This window comes from Stenella coeruleoalba, assembly GCF_951394435.1.
Source record: "Stenella coeruleoalba genome assembly, chromosome: 11".
In the NCBI taxonomy this organism is placed as follows: domain Eukaryota; kingdom Metazoa; phylum Chordata; class Mammalia; order Artiodactyla; family Delphinidae; genus Stenella; species Stenella coeruleoalba.
Window position 1 is genome coordinate 26,154,870 of NC_137157.1, and position 22,106 is coordinate 26,176,975.

Sequence of the window (22,106 nt, forward strand, 5' to 3'; positions counted from 1 at the left end):
ATTTTGCATTCACGTTCTTTCAAAGAGTGAACCCGATTCAGGCCCCAGTAAACCTGGATCAGCCCCCATGCTCAGGCTGCAGTGACAAGGTGGGAATGAGTGGCCTGCCTGGAGCAGAGGTGGAGAAGAGGGGTGTCAGGGCTGGAAGTGGAGCAGGAAGGAGGTGGCGGTGCTGATGATGGAGGACGGGGATCCGGGTGAGGGGAGGGCAGGTCCGTCGTGGTTGACGGTGCCTGGTGGGTTCTGGTCAAGCAGAGTGACGTTGAGAGAGGGGCTCCTTCTCTCGGGGAACAGATGCTTTGCAGCTGCTTCCACCTCCTGTACCTGTAATGAGTGGAGAGATGATTAAAGACTAAGACAGGTGGTAGGTTCTGGAATCCTGAAAAAGTCAAAAATTTGTCAACATCTCTGAAACAGACTTATAAGAGCTGACATGGAACAGATGAAGGTTCTCGCAGTTTGAGTGCTTTCCAAATCTCTCAGGATTCCTCAAGGAATAGGGTAGCCTCCCAATTCATCAAGAGTTGAGAGTGGATCCTAAAAGCCCCATCAGGGAAGCATCAACTTAAATGAAACTGGAAAAGGTGCATTTTCCAAGAATACTGGCAAACATATGATGACATAAGATAAAATGCAAATTAAAAGGTGGCAGTCACACACATACATACACAGATGCAGAAATTAGACTAAAAATATAAAAGGCAGAAAACATACAATGGTTTTATCCAAAGACAAATGACATATAGGGGAAAATATCTGTAACTTATATCACAGCCAGAGATTAATTTTCCTAATATATCAGAGTTACTATACATCGATTTTTGAAAAAAACCAACAAGCTACTAGAAAAATAGGCAGTTCATGAGAAAGGAGATACAGATGGCGCTGAGACATATGGAGAGATGTTCAACCTTATTCACAATAAGAAAATGCAAAATAGGATAGCAGTGCAATATCACTTTCCAGAGATCAGATTGGCAGAGATAAAAGAAAGTCTGTAAAGATGCAGGGAAACAAGCTTTCTCATAAGTTGTTGGTAGGAGTGTAGATACGATTTCTGTGGAGAGCAGTTTGGCAATATCTCCCCAAATTACAAGCACATATATACCCTTTGACTCAGGAATCTGACTTCTAAGAATTTATCCAGTAGATGTGGTCACATACCCATGATATGACATATAGACAAGATTATGTGCAGCACTCTTTGCAATAACAAAAGATGGGAGACAACCCACATGTCCATCTAGAAGGGACCAAAGAAATAAATTACTGTATACCCATACCTCGGAATATTACTCAGCTGTAGAAAAAGATAAAGAAGTTTGTTTTGTCAGCTGACATGAAATGATCATCAAGATATATAAAGTGAAAAAAGCAAGATGTAGAAGAAATATAAAGTACTCTATCCACTATTACTGTTTTAAAAAGGATGGGTGGGAGGAAGCTATCCCTGTGTGTATTGTTAGAACAAGCATAACATGTCAATAAAGTTACATCGGAAACTCATATATTAGTTGCCTCCAGAGGAAAGCTGTGGGTACCTGAGGGATGAGGATGGAAGTAAAGAGCCTTGTGCCTTCCCGAAAAAGAGTGGAGTCACAGTAATTGGGGTCAACTCAGCAAATGTTAATTGAGGGCTGGCCTTATGGGAGGCACGGTGGCAGGTGCCAGGGACCCAGCAGTTCGTAAGACAGACAAGTGCCCTGCCCTCACAGAACTTACACCCTAGTGAAGGAAACAGGCAATGAACAAATAAAATATAAAGATGGACAGACAGATGGAGGGGGAGAAAGGGAGAGACAGACAGATGGAAAGAGAGAGAGAGAAAGAGGAAGAGAGAGAGAGGAAGGCACTTTGTAGAAAATTAAAAATGGCATTGGAGAGTACATACAGGTGGGAGATCTATTATCTTAGACAGGATGGTGGTCAGAGAAGGTCTCCTGTCATCCAGGTATCGGGCTGAGCATCCAGGGGCCGCGTGTAAAGGCCTGAAGGAGGTAGTTCTGAGCAGGCAGCAGGGAGGCCAGTGTGGCTCAAGCCGAGAGAGGGAGGGACTGTGACAGGTGGCTGAGCTGTGTCCCCGCATTGCACAGCCCTTCTCCAGGAGCTGTGCAGCCTGCCTGGGCACTGGTGGTGGTGTCAACTCCTCAGGGTTCCTGGGAAAGACCAGCCCCCTTTCTGACTTTAGCACAGGACAGCTCCAGCTTTAGAACTGTGCAAGGTAAACGGGTTAGTCCATTCTACATTGTGCAATGACGTCTGTCTTTTTAGCTGATGCCTGTAATGACGTTTCTCTGAAATAACCTTCCAGGACCAAGGGATCCCTCTGATAACTCCAGTGCCACATCCCAAATGTAGCATTTGCTCCCATAGCACAAAAGCAGCCCTCCGTTCTCCTAGAGAGCCTGTGTATCCTGGAAGGAAACAGATGCAAACACCTCTTCCATTTTTGGCTATTCCTGAGCCTGTGCGTTCCGGAAGGAGTTGCAGATGAAGCAGCCTTCTGTGCTTCTCTTCTGAATGATGGCTGGCCCCATGGGACTGCAGCTGCCCCAGTGGGTGCATCTTCTCTGTATGACACGTGCTATGTAAACTCTCTGATCACACTGGGTCCTCGCTTTTTAAGACAACAAATCCCCAGGGGAAGAGGGTTGCATCTTGCATAATTGGACAGTTGGCTGTATCCAGAGAGAAGTGTTTACAGAGCACATTGAAAGCCAGCCCAGGGACCCACATGTTTGCTCAGCATCCACATGGCAAACAGCGAGAGCCTCCCTTGAATGCAGGGGTCAGAAAGGGATTTTCTCAAATCTAAACCAGCCTCTGGGGTGATGGCTCATTCAAAGGCTGCAGTGGAGGAAAGGGTATTCTGGAATATTGGTGCCAGGGCTTAGCTCATCTGAGATGGACATAAAGAGTCTTTTCTGGGGCTTCCCTGGTGGCACAGTGGTTGGGAGTCCGCCTGCCGATGCAGGGGACATGGGTTCATGCCCCGGTCTGGGAAGATCCCACATGCCGCGGAGCGGCTGGGCCCGTGAGCCATGGCCGCTGAGCCTGCGCATCCGGAGCCTGTGCTCCGCAACAGGAGAGTCCACAGCAGTGAGAGGCCTGCGTACTGCAAAAAAAAAAAAAAAAAAAAGAGTCTTTTCTATGTCATTTTGCTTTTTTAGCAGCAGAATTGACCCTGGAATACTGAGGGGGCCCTGGGCCTGTTTCAGGGTCCAGGTGTCTGGAACAAGAGCCCAGAGGACAACTGTCAGAAGCAGGGGGTGGGAGAAGGCGGGAGGCCCACTGGCTGTGCTGAGAACAGGACCCCAGGCTTTCTGCACATGATTAGTGATGAGGAGCTCGTTGCCTAGCAACAGCAGCCCCTTCCCCCTTCTATCCAGACCCCTCAGGCTGCTTGTAATGTTTGGTGACATTTTTCTTTTCAGAGGAGAGACACACAGTCGCCCCCTTAATTAGCTGAAGATGGTGCCTACCGCTCCCCCCCTTTACTGGCTTATTGATCAGATCCTGATTAGAAATCATCCCCCCAAAGCGTTTAATTATTAATTGCACATTAATAATTGCTGTGTCAAGATAACCCCACAGATAGCTGTTCCTGTAAGTGGAAAGCTTAGACCAAGACCTGACACACAGGAAGTGCTGTATAAAAAGTACCTGTTCAAAGAATTAACAGGATCTCTTCTAGGAGATTCGAGGACTAATACCCACACTGAGCAGACGTGACTCTTTTCAAAGAGCTTCTCTTTATTTTCTTTCAGACTCTCAGAATGCTCCTGCCAGAAGAATACTTAGACAGCATCCCCCCAAACTGCCCCCTTTTACAGATGGGGAAACCAAGGCTCAGCAACCTTGCCAAAGTCACACAGCTAACGACACCAGAGCTAGACTGAATCCAGACCTCCTGGTCCCCAGCCTCTTCCCACCACACTTCTGGTTTCTAAATTTAGTGTTCCACAAAGATCTCACCAAGGGGTCTGTGAAAAATGCAGATTTATGATACTGACTGCCCCCCCAACGCCCTATTAGTGTCCTAAGGCTGATGTAACTAATTACCACAAACGTAGTGGCTTAAGACAGCACAAGTTTATTATCTAAAGCTCTGGAGGTAAGAAGTCCTCAAGTGGGTCTTACAGACGTAAAAGCAGGGTGTTAGCAGAGCTGAGTTCCTTCTGGAGGCTCTTGGGGAGAATCCGTTTCTTGTCTCTTCCGGCTTCTCAAGGCTGCCGGCTTTCCTTTGCTCATGGCTGCATCGCTTGGATCCCTGCTTCTGTCATCACATCTTCTCTGCCTCCCCTGCCTCCTTCTTTCCCTTCTAAGGACCCTTGTGATTACATGGGGCCCCTCTGAATAGTCCAGGTTAATCTCCCATCTCAAGATCCTAAATCTAGTCACACCTGAAAAGTCCCTTTTGCCATGTAAGGTCACATAGTCACATGTCCTGGGGATTGGGACATAGACATCTTTGGGGGTTCGGTATTCTGCACCCCAAGGTTCTGAGTCTGTCTCCTGGGGTGGAGCGCAGGAATCTGCGCCGTGAAGAACCCCGTGACTATTCACCGGGGGCTCCTAGAGCACACATAGGGGAGCCCCTGCTGCCCCTCTCTCTCTCTCTTCACAAGAAGATGATGCCATTGGCAGGACGAAGTCCTTGTTTCCATTTAGTAAGATGAAAAGCTCAAGGCTGAGAAAGGTGAATTTCTAATTCAAGGTCCCACAGCTTTAGCCACGTGCCCTTGTCCCCACTCCCAATAAATATCCTTTTCACGACAGCCCAGGCATCCGCGGTTCTCCTTCTACGTGGTGGCGCTTGCTCTGCTCCTCTTGCACTCGAGGGAACCAAGGTCCGAGACGGGTCACGTGGCCTGGCCGAGGCTCCACTTCCTGGGCACGCCTTAACCCGGCTCCCCCGGGAGGTCTAGGAGACCTCAGACACCCCCTCTGCAATCCCGCCCGCACGGAGACGTATCCTTAGCAATCTGCGGAGAAACACTTTCTACCACAGAGTGAGATTGATGGGCTATATTAATTTCAAACACGCGAGACAGAAATGACATCTAAGCCTTTTGGTGGATTATCTACACAGAATAGGCTGATGGGAGGCAGGGGTGTGGTGGTGACAGGCCTCTTCTGTTCCAGTCCCAGGAGGAAAAAATAACAAAGGAGACGCTGCGTTGCTGGTGCGCACGTGTGCGAATGAACACTAGGGGGCAGAGTTTGTCCAGGAATGGGAGCGCCCGTGCCGCTTTCCTGTGCTTTTAAGGACGATTTTAGAGGGGCGAGCTGATAGCAGGAAGGAGGGTCATTGCCTTTAATAGCTTCTTAGTCAATAGGTTTCTAATTGGGCTGTTAATCTGGAAATAAGTATAAAATAAGAAACCCAGGGGGTGGATTGAGAGCGGATGCAATGTGAATAATGAACATCCCACGAATGACTTTTTTAAAGGGTCATTTGTCTCATAATCTTTGTTCTTCTCTTGACCGCTACATGGCAATTTGTCGTACGGCAGTAGGTCTCAGTATTGAGAAATGCCAAGTAATATTTTAATGGTTTTCTAGTACATAGTTTCTGCTGCTGAAAAACATTGAGAAATAGATATATATACATTAAATATACATCTGCACATATATATGCAGATTAATGTGATCACGTACTGACCCATAGACACTCCTCCTCACACCCGCTCCCATGCTGTCTCACCACCAGAATGGAACAAGCACTGCAGAGGTGGAAGGACAACAGCTACACGCTGATCCCTTGCTTGGGAGTTAACCCCAATAACACGCGACTCAGCCATCTGTTAAGGCAGTGACATTTAGGCATGTTTGAATCTACAGTGGCCTGAGGAGATTCTCTTGTTTAGAACACTAGTAACTACCATATGACTATAGTTAATAACACTGTACTGCGTGTTTGAAAGTTGCTAAGAGAGTAGATCTTCAAAGTTCTCATCCCCAGGGGAAAGAAACTTTTGGGACTATGTGTGGTGATGAATATTAACTAGCCTTATTCCGGTGATCATTTTGAAAAATGTACAAACATTGTATCATTATGTAATGCACCTGAAACTAATATATTGTTATATGTCAATTAGACCTCAATTTTAAAAAAAACAACCCAAAACAAACAAAACAATAACTACCATAAATGAGAACTCATTAGGTACCAGGCACTGAGGTTTTCTTGCATGATCTCACTTAAGCAATATAACCCTATAAGATAGATACTATTATTATTATCTTTATTTTCCAATTGAGGAAACTGAAACTAAGAGGGGTTAAGTAAGTTGTCCAAGATTAGCTAGCTAGGAAGTGGTTCTTCCAAGACTCAGACTGAGATCTGACACCAAAGCCCAGGTTCTTAGCTCCTGTCATTCTGGAAGCCCGAGCAGTCCTCTACTGATGGAAAAATCCTGGGTCATATGTTCTGACACTTTACATTCTAATCTGAGCATGGTGCTGATTTGGTCCATAGTCTTAGGAAAGTGAGTCCACCTCTCTGTTGAAACCTAAGATCTTATAGTGAGGCAAGTACTGAATAACTCAGGCAGTCAAAATAAATATAGTATAACCTGTATGTTAGAGACTTGGGGCATCAAGAGCCCAGATTAACGTAGAGTCCAGGGCTATCATCAGCCTTGAGATTTGCAGGAACCTGGCACTGGGTTCAGAAGAAGGAAGTTTCTGTAGTACGGAAATGTAACAGGCTGGTGTGACCTGAGTAGAATTATCCTGTCAAGCTCTGGGTTTAAGAATATGGATGGATCCCTCTCCTGCTCACGGGCCCTAGAGTTTGGGGGCCATAGACGTGCAGGAGGATGGCCATATGTTGGGCAGACAAACCTGTGCATTGGACAAATGCTGTCCAAGGCTGTCACCTGGGGGTTGGCTGGAAGAAGTCATGTGTTCCTTAAAGGACCACCAGAAGCCTACTGGCACTGTGCCAGAGCACGCGCCAGGGCCACTTGGCCAGCCACAGGGAACAGCAGTCCTGCCACTGGCAATCACAAAGAGGCATACTGAGCTTTGGCTTTTCTTCCTCTTCCTCCAAAGCCAGAAGGGTTAGCATAGGGAGGGAGGGGAGTGGGGAAGAGAAGACCCTGTCTCCCCTCCACTTCCCCACTCCCAAACCTTCTAAAGCCTGTGACCTAGTCTGCGTTAGAGGCTAAGAGGAAAGCTTTGGATCAAATAAAGATTGAAATTTTAAATTGAACAGAGCTGAAGCTTAATAACTGAAGAGGAACCATCTTGATAACTAAAATGATGAAAAATTATAGAATCAGACTGGTATATACATAGCTAATGGAGCCTGCTACCCAGTGGGAAAAGGCGGTTCCACAGAGCATAACTGATAGATCTTTTTTGAGGGGGGAGAATCCTTTTCATGTTTATTCCTCCAGACAATTGACAATCTCCACTAAACCTGTTGCTCAAAGGAAAATCAATAAATAATACATATTCTGCCACAGGTGAAAGACTGGAGCCCGCTGTTCCAAACTGCACAGTTACATCCTGCGCATGCGTTGGTAACAAGGCTCTCCAGGACCTGGGTCTTGCAGGAGCATCTTGGGTACCTCAGATAATGGCGGAAAACGCCAAGGGTTTCTCTTCTTATCAAGATTGTAATTATATGTCTTTCTTCTGCTTTCACAACAAATGCTAGGTTAGGATATTTGTCTTCTTAAGCGCCCTCCCTCTGCTCAAAGACTTCTGCCCTCTGAGAGGTCTGGATTAATCCCCTCCATCTCCCCCCTGAACTTTCAGAGCTCATCTTGAACCCTGGGCTTCAGAATGGCTAACACAGTATGAACTTAATTTGCAGAAATAATTATGATAGTCTCCCCCCAACTCTGAGTTCCTTCCACCCATTGACTATATAGATTTGGGCAGTACAAGAACCCATAGACAGATATATCAGTGGAACAAAGGCAAAAGCCCAAAAATGGAACCAAGGACTATATCACAATCCACTCTGTGATAAAAGATGATGTCATCAATTCATGGGAAGAGGAAAGAATATTCCATAAATAGTGCTTGGATAATTGGTTAACTACATGTGGAAAAACAAAAACATTTAAATTCTCACTTCATACCCATCAATTTCCAATGGATTAAAGACTTAGAGGTAATAAATAAAAGAATAAAAATGCAGAAGAAAATGTAAGTAAATATTTACCAGACCTTGAGATTGGGGAATAACTTTAAAAACATAACAACAATAAAGAAATCACATAAGAAAACATGATAACTTTGAATATATAAAATTTAAAAATGTATACACTTTTTATATTTAAATAATATAAATACGGTAAAAAGTATGGTGGTAACATGGCCCATTAATCCCCATTGCGCCAGCTGACAGTGAGCCAACAGCCAGTATGTGAGTGAGACCATCCTAGACCATCTGTTCCCCAGCTATGCCACCAGCTGACAGCAGATGCATGAATGAGCCCAGCCGAGATCAGCTACACCTGGTCCAGGTCATCAGCTACATCTTGCTGACCCATAGATTTGTAAGCAATAGTAAATGTTTTCTGGTTTAGAACACAAAGTTTTAAGGCGATTTGTTAGGCAGAATTAGATAAATGATGCAAAATGAAAATGACAAATTGGAACAAGTCTGTGCAAGAAATATGAAAGATAAAGATTAAAATCTTTATTATGAAATGAGGTCTTATAAATCAACAAGAAAAGCAACATCTGCCACAGAGAAATGGCTATAGGACATGAGGAGATAAGTCCTTAAGGAAGAAAAAGAAATGGCTTAATAAACTAATGGGAAAAGATTAGACTTCACAAAAATGAAAAGTGCAATCTGAATATTAAACCACATACGTATTTTTTACTTATTAAATTAACAACAATGTATTAAAATATTCAATCATGATGAGTGTAGTAGTGGGATGGGCACTCTCATATCTATGTATGGAAGTATAATTAACAAACCATTTTTTGAATGTAATTTAGCAAGATTTAGAGAAAGCCTTTGGGGCAGATGCAGTTGGTTGGTGTGGAACACTGCATTATTGTTCCCAATTCCTCATCATGCTCTTTGCGTGATTCTGTAGTTCCTTTTCCTAGAAGCAAAGTGTACTTTCTTGCATATTGACATTGTGCTTGGCTTGTGGCCTGTTTTTGGCCGGTGGAGTGTTAACAAATGTGTCCTGCAAGCAGAGGCTTCAGCATCCTCTGGTGTCAAGTTTGTTCTCTCGCATTTCTCGTTTTACCACAAGAAGAACTTCCCCTGTGTGCTCCTGCCCCTTCAGTCTGAGACCCAGAGTGAATACGTGGATTTGGGAGGATGGAAATGGCAGTGACAGAATAGTGTTTGGAACTTGAGTAATCTCCACATAGAAACAGAGAGCACTTGAGTAGCAAAACCAAAAACCCACAGATCTTTTCCAACAAAACCAGGTGAGAAGGGATCCCTGTGGACTCTGAAATACAAGCAGGTGAGGAGAAATCATTGATAGTCACAAGAAAAGCAGTGGGACATCTAACAAACCTGAGAACAAGAAACCCCTAAAATATCTAACAGGTATTCACTGGAAAGCTCAGCAAGCTAGTTTTAGGACAACAGCTGAAACTCTGTGCCGACTACAATTAGCAGGTGAGTACACAGGCCTGGAGTAAGTCCTGAAAGGTGTGGAGTGGTCTAGCCCCTGTGAACTCTCAAAACTCACCAGCGAGGGCTCCCTTTGAGGACAGGGCCCTTCCCTGAGGATACTGCTGGGAGTGGGATTAAAACTGAGCAGACACCATTGTAAAGCAATTATACCCCAATAAAGATGTTAAAAAAAAAAACAAAACTGAGCAGAACAGGCACTGTAGCGATGAAGGAAAGAAAGTCCAGATAAAAGTGGATGAGGGGAACATATCCAGGAACTCTTACAAAGCAAGCTGTTATATTTTTGCACTACATGAAGCACAACAGAATAAGTACCTTTGTGAAGTTAAAAAAGTTATCCTTGGTAAAAACCTCCTTGTAAGAGGTCAAATCTTATACAAAGTTATTCTAAGAAAAATTAGAATAAGGAGCAGAATAATATCCCTACAGGTAATGAAAGCAGGCCAGAAATATTTGCTTTAAAAAAATAAGAAAGAAAAAGAAGAAAAATTTAATGTACTATTTCAAAATGAGCTAAAAGACATTAAGAAATGATACAAAATATGAAAGACTAAATTAATGAGAAATAGAAAAACTCAGAAATGAAGTGACAGAAATTAGGAAAAACATAGAAGTAAAATAAATGAAGGCTAAGCTACAACGAATCCAGTGAATAAATACACAGATAATGCCTTAAGAGAAATAGAAGGTGAAAATGAGGAAATTTTTAAAAATAAATTAAGAAAGAGATAAAGATTTGAGAAACAATACAACTATTCAATAAATATAAACAAAGAAGATCCAGCGTATGGTGAACAGAAGTTCCTGAAGAAGAAAAGCAAGAGAATTGAACAAATACTAAATATAATTCAAGAAAAAATTTTCTGAAATAAACTCAATAGTACATATTAAAAGAGCACACTACGCATATGAGAATATTGAACTGAATGACCAATACCAAGAGAAATTTTAGTGAAATTTCTGGATTTTAAAGAAAAAGGAAAAAAACTTCTTTAGGCATCTAGGTTGAAAGAACATGTGGCTTATAAGGGAAGGAAGATTGTTATTAGACTTTTTGATTGTAGCACTTTATGTCAGAAGAAAATGGAATAGTATTATATATTGTGACATCCAAGTAAAGAAAATGTGACTTTCAAGAACACAGAGAAGCTGTTATGAACATGAAGGAACTTAGGGAATATTCTTCCTATGAGTTTTTCCTCAGGAATCTATTAGAGAACAAGCTTTAGGTAACCAAAATGACTAGAGAGACTTTGATATAAGGAATTATGGTGAGCATTACATATATAGTTACTTGTAGTTGAAGACCAAATAAGAGTAAAAGAGAGAATATAGTATGTGATGATTGTATGTTTTGACAATATGGATGTAGTACAATTAAAAGAAAAATGAAGTGAGATGGGGGTAGGGTATGCAAAATTTAAAAAAATTGTTTCTAGTAACATAGTTGGTGGTGCTTATTCTGAGTATTACTATTCTGAAACCATTCTGTGTATAATGTAGGATAAAGTAAATGAGCAATCATGGGATATTCTGTCATTCCTTATGTCCTTGAGAACCATACCAGAATTCTTGTTATAGATAAAGGAGATTCAGGAGTAATATAAAAGAGATTAAAGAATAGCCCCGTAGTCCTGAATTTGGATTGGAAGTATCACTGTGAACTCATGAAATGTTTCATCTTAAAAAATATATTTCCTAGTTCTGTTCACTATAAAAGACGAGAAATATTGACCAACCCATCCAATAGCATAAGAGATTGTGGTTATGAAATGCCATTTTCCACTAAAAGAAAACCGGCACTTCTTGAAGAAATGACTGATTCCAAATCTATGGCAAAAATTATCCTGGAATATTTTGTCATATCAGACAGCAAGAAATCTGTCAAAAACAATTTGGGTTATGTCAAAGTGGCATAGAAGTCAACTTGAAGAAGTTCCCAGGGGTCAAAGATAAGAAAATTTAAGCTGCAATAAGGATAAGAATTGCCATGGATCAAAACACACTGAATATATTCAAATTCATGAATTCATAATAATAAACGAATTGGCCTCCTTTGGAGGATAATAGGGAGTTAATTCATTATTTTGAAAACTAGATAAATAAAAGAAAAGAAACAAGCATTATCCCGCCTTTCCCATATAAGCTGTACCACTGGGTAGCCATTAGGAGATGAGAGGATGTGTTTTCTCTTAAAAAGTAATTTATTTAATAAGTAAGGTGAAACGATAGACTTATTATCATTTTGCAACTCAAATGAATTAATCGGTGTAGGCATTGAGCATTAAAGGCTGGTAACATAAAAAAAAAGCAGTGAAAAACAGGTATCACCTATAGACTTGCCATAAAGTAAAAGCAGGTTAAACCTGATTCTATTCAAGCCTCTAGATTCAGCTGCCTATTTGCAGGAAATATGAAGGACAAAGGAATGTGCTGAGTTGTACTATGAATATGCAATCAGCAAAATCCAGGCTGTGGGACATTCTATAGATAAATAGGCCCAGGTTCTTAAACAGATAAATTATAAGAAAAGAAAAATATAGAGAAGGAAATGGTATATTAAAAAGGACTTAAATGATATGTCAATTAAAAAAATACTAAACCATAGGGTCTATGGATATGTACATGAATGATTAAGCCATAAACCAATGCAAGGAAGTGATTACTGTAAGAGTCAGAATTGTGGTTATTTGTGGGGAAGGAGAGGGGTATATTTGTGATGGGGCATATAGGGAGAGTTCTGGGTGTCTGGCAAAGTTCTATTTCTTAACCTGGGTGGTGGTTACAAGGGTGTTTGTTTTATAATAATTCACTAAGATATATATTTATTTTGTATCATTTTCTTTATTTTTATTTTACAGTGAAAAGTGAAAACAAAAATAAACAAAAATGACCAAACATAGAGCAGACCTGAGCCCAACCATAGGCAAGTCTAGCCAAATCCAATCTAGCTTAGCCATTTAATTGATCCAAGATGTGGTCAAGAAAAAATGTTTATTGTTTTTTACCTCTAAATTCTGGGGTGATTTGTTACACAGCACTATTGTGACTTCTGCTGTGTCATACAGTTGACTACACAGAAGCTATATCAAACCTCTTATTTCATTGTTGAATCTGGAAAGGGAAAGATATTGTTTTCCTAGCCTCCCAACAGTTAGTGATGGCCATTTGATACAGTACTGGGAATAAGCCAGTGAGGAAATTCTCATAGAGGGTTTGTGGGAAGGATTTTCTTTTCTAACTAAAGGATAGCTGTATATGAGGAGAGTCTCTCACTTTCCTGACTTCATATATTCCTGCTTTCCTGAATTTTGGTTGTGTGACAGTGTGATGCTTACAGCCATCTTGCAATCATGAGCAACAAGCACAAGGATGAAAAGTCAATATTCTGAGGATGTTAGAGAAAAAAATAAAAGAGTCTGATTTCTTGATGACATCATTGAGTTTTCCTGCCTTCTTTCAGACATCTTAGTTATATAAGCAATAAATATCCCAGTTGTTAGTTAGCTTTTCTGTTACTTGCAGCTGACATTCTATTACTTCCTAACTTACTTTAAAAAAATGTTCATATACTTTAACCCAGTAGTCCCATTTTCATCAACTTAGATTCAGAAAGTAATCCAAGATATAGTCAAAGGATGTTTATCAAGGCATTTAGCTATAAAGAGGAATAACAGAAAATAATCTAAAAGTTCAGTATAAAAAATGATTATATAAAATATCAATAGGATGACATTATGCATCTGTTAACATTTATTTTTTTGGAGAATATTTAAGGATACGGAAAATGCTTATGAATAAAAAAAATTAATATATAAAATTCACAGGGGATTTCAACGAAACATTTAGAGAAGAGTAAACACCTATCCTTCCCAAATTTTTCAAAAACTGCGGGGACTTCCCTGGTGGTGCAATGCAGGGGACACGGGTTTGATCCCTGGTCCAGGAAGAACCCATGTGCCATGGAGCAACTAAGGCCGTGTGCCACAACTACTGACCCTGCGCTCTAGAGCCCGTGAGCCACAACTACTGCCCATGTGCCACAACTGCTGAAGCCCACGCAGCTAGCCTGTGCTCCTCAACAAGAGAAGCCACCGCAATGAGAAGCCCACGCACCACATCGAAGAGTAGCCCCCGCTCACCACAACTAGAGAAAGCCTGCACACAGCAACAAAGACCCAATGCAACCAAAAATAAATAAACAAAAATAAAATTTAAAATTAAAAAACACAAAAAACTGCAGAGGTCTCATTCTATGAGGCCAGTACCACCGTCATACCAAAACCAGACAAAGATATCACAAAGAAGAAAATTAAGGCTAATATCACTGATTAACCTAGATGTGAAATCCATTAGCAAACTGAATATTAGCAAACTGAATTCAACAATACATTAAAATGTTCATACACCATGGTCAAGTGGGATTTATCTCAGGGGTGCAAGGATAGTTCAATATCTGCAAATCAACCACATTAACAAATTAAAGAATAAAAATCATATGACCATCTCATATCAATAGATGTGTCTCAATAGATGCAGAAAAAGTGTCTGACAAAATTCAACATCCATTTATGATAAAAACTCTCAACTAAGTGGGTATAGAGAGAATGTACCTCAACATAATAGTGGCCATATATGACACGCTCACAGATAACATCATACTCAACAGTGATAAACTGAAAGCATTTCCTCTAAGATTAGGAACAAGACAAGGATGCCTACTCTCACCAGTCTTCTTCAACATAGTATTGGAAGTCCTAGCCACAGCAATTAGACAAGGAAGAGAAATAAAAGGAATTCAAATTGGAATGGAAGAAGTAAAACTGTCACTGTTTGCAGGTGACATAATATTAATACTATATATAGAAAATCCTAAAGATGCCACCAAATAACTCCTAGAACTCATCAATGAATTTGGTAAAGTTGTAGGATACAAAATCAATATACAGAAATCTGTTGCATCTCTATACACTAAGAACGAACTATCAGAAAGAGAAATTAAGAAAACAATCCCATTTATAATTGCATCAAAAGAATAAAATACCTAGAAATAAAACCTAACTAAGGAGATGAAAGATCTATACTCAGAAAACTATAACACACTGATGAAAGAAATTGAAGATGACACAAACAAATGGAGACATATACTGTGCTCATGGATTGGAAGAATTAATATTTTGTTAAAATGTCCATACTACCCAAGGCAATCTATCCATACAAATTCAATGCAATCCCTATCAAAATACCAATGGCATTTTTCACAAAACTAGAACAAGTAATTCTAAAATTTGTATGGAAACACTAAAGATCCCAAATAGCCAAAATAATATTGAGAAAGAAGAACAAAGCTGGAGGTAGCATGCTCCCTGGTTTCAAACTATACTACAAAGCTACAGTAATCAAAACTGTATGGTACTGGCACAAAAGCAGACACATTAGATAAATGGAACAGAATAGAGGGCCCAGAAATGAACCCACTTGTATATGGGCAATTAATCTATGACAAAGGAGGCAAGGATATACAATGAGGAAAAGACAGCCTCTTCACTAAAGGATGTTGGGAAAACTGGACAGCTACATGCAAAAGAATCAAACTAGACTACTTTCTCACACTATTTACAAAAATAAATTCAAAATAGATTAGAGGGTTAAGTGTAAGACCTGAAACCACAAAATTTCTAGAAGAAAACATAGGCAGTATGCTTTTTAACATTGGTCTTAGCTGTGTTTTTTGGATATGTCACCTCAGGCAAGGGAAACAAAAGCAACAATAAACAAATGAGACTACATCAAACAAAAAAGTTTTTGCCCAGCAAAGGAAACTATCAACAAAATGAAAAGACTGCCTACTGAATGAGAGAAGATATTTGCAAATGATATATCCAATAAGGACTTTATACCCAAAATATTACAAAGAACTCATACAACTCAACATCAGAAAACCCAAACAACCCAAGTAAAAAATGGGCAGAGGATACGAGTAGACATTTTTCTAAAGAAGACATACAGATGACCGACAGGTACATAAAAAGATGCTTAATTAACATCACTAATCATCAGGGAAATGCAAATCAAAACCACAATGAGATATCACCTCACACCTTTCAGAGTGGCAGTTATCAAAAAGACCACAGGGCTTCCCTGGTGGCGCAGTGGCTGAGAGTCTGCCTGCCGATGCAGGGGACACGGGTTCATGCCCCAGTCCGGGAAGATCCCACATGCCACGGAGCGGCTGGGCCCGTGAGCCATGGCTGCTGAGCCTGCGCGTCTGGAGCCCGTGCTCCGCAACGGGAGAGGCCACAACAGTGAGAGGCCCGCGTACCACAAAAAAAAAAAAAAAAAAAAAAAAAAGACCAAAAATAACAGGTGTTGGTGAGGATATAAAGAAAAGAGAACTCTTGAGCACTGTTGATGGGATTGTAAATTGGTGCAGCCACTATGGAAAACAGTACGTAGATTCCTCAAGAAATTAAAAATAGAACTACCATATGATCCAGCATTTCCACTTCTGGGTGTTTATCCAAAGAAAACAAAAACACTAATTAGAAAAGATATATGCACCCCTCTGTTCACTGCAGCATTATTTATAATAGCCAAGATATGAAAGCAACCTAAGTGCCCATCAATAGATGAATGGATAAAGAAGATGTGGTATGTATGTATGTATGTGTGTATATATATATGTATATATACACACACAATGAAATATTATTCAGCCATAAAAAATAATGAAATCTTGCCATTTGTGACAACATGGTGGACCTAGAGGATACTATGCTAAGTGAAAAACGTCAGACAGAAAAAGACAAACACTGTATGATTTCACTTCTATGTGGAATCTAAAAAATAAAACAAATAAACAAAACAGAATCATAGATACAGAAAACAAACAGGTGGGTTTCCAGAGGAGAGGGAGTTGTGGGGAGGGGAGAAATAGGTGAGGGAGGTACAGACTTCCAGTTGCAAAATAAATGATTCAAGGGAATAAAATGTACAGTGTGGGGAATATAGTCCATAATTATGCACCATTTAAAAACAAAAACAAAAAAACCTGTGAGTGATGTCTGAGAAAATAGCAGAGTAAAGACTTCTAAAAAATCCTCAGTCCCATTAAAGCAATGAGAAAACTGGGAAAATTGTCAGAATCAACGAGAGAATGTTGATTCAAGAAAAGTGACTGGATTTCAGTAAAAGCAGTGAGCTTTGTGGCATTTTAATTAGCTGTATTCCATCCTCTTCTTCCCAGTTCTGCAGTAGCCTTGAAAACGAACATCACACAATCATGTTGAAAACCAGTAGCCTGGCAGCCACCAGAGGAAGCAGAACAGAGCTGGAGCTCCTTCAAAGCCCCATCCCCAGAGAGTGTCATTATTTGACCTGTCTGGTGGTTGGTTCGCTGGAAGACCCCACGTACAAGGCTGTCTTTATTTGACTTCATCCAGAGGTTGCCCAGCATGAAGAGCCTTTCCCCAGGGGTGTTTTCAAGAGCAGTCAGAGGCAAAACCACTGGCTGCCTCAGGTGTTGGATAACTTTGGGCAAACCATAACCAAAAGCCTGAACAAAAGTCTAGGGAATGCGATGCCTACAGGGGCCTTTGAAAAGCTCCAAGATATTACTGGTAATCTAAGAAGGCCGTGTGCGTGCTATGGCTGTGCATCCGACCAGGGCTGTGTGTGAGCTCAGGTAGGCAAGAGGGGGGCCTGCGCTCTCCCCTCTGGCTCACCTTGAGGCTCTGTGTCAGCAGTAAGTGAAGGCCAAGGTGGAGTTGGGAACTGCCTTTCAACTGAGTGTTGAAAGCATGCCCCAGTGCGCACATAGAGCCGTTCGACAAAGGCTGGGGAACTTCTTGGCTCTAGGCATCTAAAGAAATCGGCCACTACACCAAGCAGATACTTCAGTGGCCACATACAACAAAGAATAGACTTTATAGACCAGCTCAGAAAGTCCCCAGACAACAACAGTCAGGAGCGAGAACACCAACAAAACCTGGTATTTCCAGAGTTATTTCATTATATTTCTTAAAACGTTCAGTTTTCAAAAATATATATATATGAAAAAAACCCCTAAGGTAATGTGACACTCTTAGGTATATACTCGAGAGAATTGAAAATATATGTTCACAGAAAAACTTGTACTTGGGCTTCCCTGGTGGCGCAGTGGTTGAGAGTACGCCTGCCGATGCAGGGGACACGGGTTTGTGCCCCGGTCCGGGAAGATCCCACATGCCGCAGAGCGGCTGGGCCCGTGAGCCATGGCCGCTGAGCGTGCGCGTCTGGAGCCTGTGCTCCGCAACGGGAGAGGCCACAACAGTGAGAGGCCCGCGTACCGCAAAAAAAAAAACCAACCAAACAAAAAAAAACCTTGTACTTGAATGTTCATAGAAGCATTATTCATAATAAGCAAAAAAGTGGTAATACCCCAAATTTCTATCGACTGATGAGTAGATAAATGAAGTGTGGTCTATCCTTACCATAGAATACTATCCAGCCATAAACAGGAATGCATTACTGATGCGAGCTCCAACACGATGCACCTGGAAACACGCTGAGTGGAAGAAGCCAGACACAGAAAGCCATGTGGTGTATGATTCCACTTACGGAAAATATCCAGGGGGGGCCAGTCCATACCGACAGAATGTAAATGAGTGGTTTTGGGGGATTTGAGGGGAGGGGGTTTGGGGAGTGATTGCTAATGGGTGTGAGATTTCTTTAGATTGATGAAAATGTTCTGGAATTAGACAGTGGTGGTGGTGGTTGCAAAGCTTTGTGACTGTCCTAAATGCCACTGAATTGTATACTGTAAAAGGGTGAATTTGATGGCGTGTGAATTGTGTGTCAATGAAAACAAACTGTGAATAGTATGATTCCAGTTTTGTTTAAAATATCCTATTTGATACAGATCTTGTGCAACTTCTCAAAATCCCCTGACTGCCTTCTCCTTTCTCTTTGTTGATTGGTGCCCCACACCAAGTCACCTCTTTACCTCCAGACTCCATTGAAATGTCACCATGAGACATAGGATCTGGCTTCACATGAAGCCACCAAGGGGCTACGTGACGTAACTTGGAAGCTGAGGAAAGTTAGTTCCATGTGGGCGAGCTTTGATGAATAGAAATTAGGAGACAGGATGGAATCAGAAGGAATTCCGTGATACTTTCCCAAGATTTCTCCATTCCTTGGGTTGTTCCAGCGTGGTTTGTCTTTGAAAGCCTCCCAAAGTCCCTCATGCTAAGTGAACACATCTGCAACATGACTTGCTCTGTCTCATTGTAGCTTGTCACGAAGAGATGGCCGGCACGATAAAGCTTCGCACTACATTACTCTGCATCTTTCCTTGCCTCGTGCTGTCTCTTCTCTTCACCCTTCAGCCGAGTGCTGGCCTCTCCTAAATAAAGTGTCAGCACTGCAATCCTTGGTTCCGCTTCTCAGAGCAGCCAGGCTAAGAAAAACGCATATAAATTTAAAAATTTGGATGAAACTCCCTAATATCAATAGTGGTAACTGTGGAAGCACGCAGCTTTTATTTTCTTCTTTACTTTTTGCTGTTATCCAAATTTTTGATAATGAACATGTTTTTCACACTTAGAAAAATAAAACAAAAAACACAAAGCAACTGGGTTTGGCGTACCTCCTCAAAGAGAATCCTTTTTACTTATCCAGATATTAGTCAGTCACCTAAATAGCCTCTTTGTTTACTATCTTTTGGCACTTGCTGAGAATGGGTAAAGTTCACTTAATTATTCATTCAACAAATATTTTTTGAGTGCCTACTGTATTTTAGACACTGTTCTAGGAAACTAGGATCTGTCAGTGGAACAGACAACATCCTTGTTCTCAGCTTATATTCTAATGGAGAGAGTCAGACAATAGCTGAACAAATAAAGAAACATGTTAGTTTTGATAAGTGCTGTAAAGAATAAAGCTGGGTAAAGGGATTGTGAACAATGGAAGTGGTTTGGGATGATAGTTTAGGGATTGCTGCTCTAAAGGAGTCATTTGAGTAGAGAACTAGATGAAATAAAGGAGATAACCACATGGACTTCTGCGGGGGGAATATTCTAGAAAGAAAGAACAGCATATGCAAAGGCCCTGAGGCAGGACAGGGCTTGGCATGTTTGAGTGGCCATGTCTATAGCTTATTTGAGGAATAGCAAGGAGGTCAGTGTGGCTGGAGCAGAGTGATGGAGTAGAGAGTGGTAGCAGAGGAGGTTAGAGAGGTGACAGGAGCTCCAGGGTGTAGGGCCTTACAGGCCTTGGTAAGGACGTTGGATTTGACCTTGAGTAAGATGGGAAGCTATTGGAGGGTTAAAAATTTTGGAGGGGATAAAATTTACCATTTTAACCATTTTAAGTGTACAGTTCAGTGGCCTTAAGTACGTTCATGTCGTTGTGCAACAGTTATCACTGTTCATCTCCAGAACATTTTCATCATCACAAATCGAAACTTTGTATCCATTGAATAATAACTTCCCATTTCCCTCTCCCTCCAGCCCCTGGTGAACACAGTTCTACTTTCTGTCTCTGTGAGTTTGACTATTTTAGGTACCTCATATAAGTGAAATCGGATAATATTTATCCTTTCATGTCTAGCTTATTTCACTCAGCATAAAGTCCTTAAGGTTCACCTGTGTTGTAGTAAGGGTCAGAATTTCATTGGAGGGTTTTGAGCTGAGGAGTGAGATGACTTTACTTACACTGCAAAAGGATAACTCTGGGTGCTTTGTGGAAAGAGACTGTAGGCAACAAAGGCAGAAATGCAAAGACCAATCCCAAGGCCATTGTAAGTCCAGATGAGAAATGACGGTGGACTAGACTCAGGTGGCAGTGCTGGAAATGATGAGAGATTTCAGGATCAAGATGTATTCCAAAGGCAGAGCTAACCAAATTTGCTGAGGGATTGGGTTTCGGATATGAGAAAGAGTACAGGCAAGGATGATCAAAGGAGTTGTGTCTGACAACTTGTAGAGTGAGGCAGTAATTCACAGAAATGGCCAAGGATGCAGGTGAAGTGGGATTCGGCACTGTGTGTGTGTGTGTTTGTGTGTGTGTGTGTGTGTATGTGTTAAAGTTTAATTCTGAACATATCAAGTTTGGAATGATTATTAGACTTCCAAGTGGAGATATAGACTATGGATATACAAATCTAGAGTTCAAGGGGGAGGAGAGAAGTTAGGGCTTGAGGTACAAAATTAGGTGTCCTATGTTCATAAAAGCCCTGGATTTAAAGCCCTAGATCTGGATGAGATTCCCCCATGACCTAAACAGAAATCTAGACAAGAAGAGGTCTAAGGAGGAAGGCCGGGGGCACTCTGATGCTCAGAGGCCAGGAAGATGAAGATGACCCAGCAAATGAGATTGAGAGTGAAGGGCCAGTTCATTAGGAGCACAATCCTGAAAGAGACGGTTCATGAACAGAACAGTTCAGGAGGAGGGAGTCGTCAAGTAAGGAAGATTGGAAATCACCATAAGAATGACAATGGGGAGGTCTCCTGGGTCCTTATCAAGACTGGTTCCTCATCACTCTTCCACATAAATTGGGAAGTCAGTTCGGAGAGCTTTCCTTTATTCTCCCAAAGGGAGAGAGTTGAAGAGAGTAAGAAAGTAAGTGTCCTAAGTCCAATGAGTGCTACTTCCAAGGATCTTTTATCTTCTACCCGCTGAGTCATCTGAGACCTTGCTGCTGAGGTCACAGCATTGATTCCTTCAACTAGGTCACTTAGCTTTTCCTAGGGTTTCCCTTTGGATCACAGATTGTCCAGAGTTTTCAGAGCTTGTCCCCGTGGTCCCCATCCTGTGTTTGTTTGGGTTTGTCTCCTTGCCTTGTCAAGTTTGGCTTTATACAAGAACTTTCCATTTTTCACATTCCAAGCTTTGTCTTCCTGACCAGACTATTTGCATCCATTAAGCTTTTTCCCCTCGTGCCTGCTGACCACGTTTCTTCTCATCATTTAAATTGCATTTCTACATTCAGCTCCATTTCCACTGCCGAACTGGGAAATGTCTATCAATCATTCTATGAAAATTTTTGAGTGCTGCCTGTGCAGAGTCCTGTCATAAATGCTACACAGTATACCAATAATTTGACACAGTCTTTGTCTTTAACTTCCCTCCGAGGTAATTTGAAAGAGAAAAAACTAATATGTAAAATGAGAGGTAACTACACAATAAATCATGTTTTCCAAAAATTACCATCAGTTCATACTGATGCCAAATGCGAGCGAGTCAGGGAAGATGGCATTTGAGCTGGGACACTGAGAGATGAGAAGGTTTGAATAATAGAAAGGAAAGGGGTGGGCAGCCCAGGAAGAGGGAAGATAATTAAAACCTTGATGACAGGAAGGTACAAGGAAAGGTAAATTTGATACAGGTTGTAGAGTATGAATATGAAACATTAGATGCAAGGAATTTAATAGTGGCTGCTCAAGAGTTTTTGAATAATGTGAAAGCAATGCTGAGAAGAACAGCTTGGAAG

General features: G+C 41.3%; 1 protein-coding gene across 3 annotated transcripts in view; it reads left to right on the forward strand.

Annotated features, from left to right (window-relative positions):
- The window catches only part of TMCC3 (transmembrane and coiled-coil domain family 3), a 396,915-nt gene that overhangs the window by 344,686 nt on the left and 30,123 nt on the right, over positions 1–22,106 (forward strand). Inside the window, exon 5 of one of the 3 annotated variants that reach the window (XM_079937181.1) lies at positions 8,362–8,473. The exons of the other annotated variants lie outside the window; for them this stretch is intronic. Within the exon in view, the coding sequence (XP_079793307.1) occupies positions 8,362–8,394 (33 nt within the window). The 3' untranslated portion in view covers positions 8,395–8,473. Of the gene's footprint in view, positions 1–8,361; positions 8,474–22,106 lie in introns of those variants that run through there. 3 annotated transcript variants of the gene reach the window in all.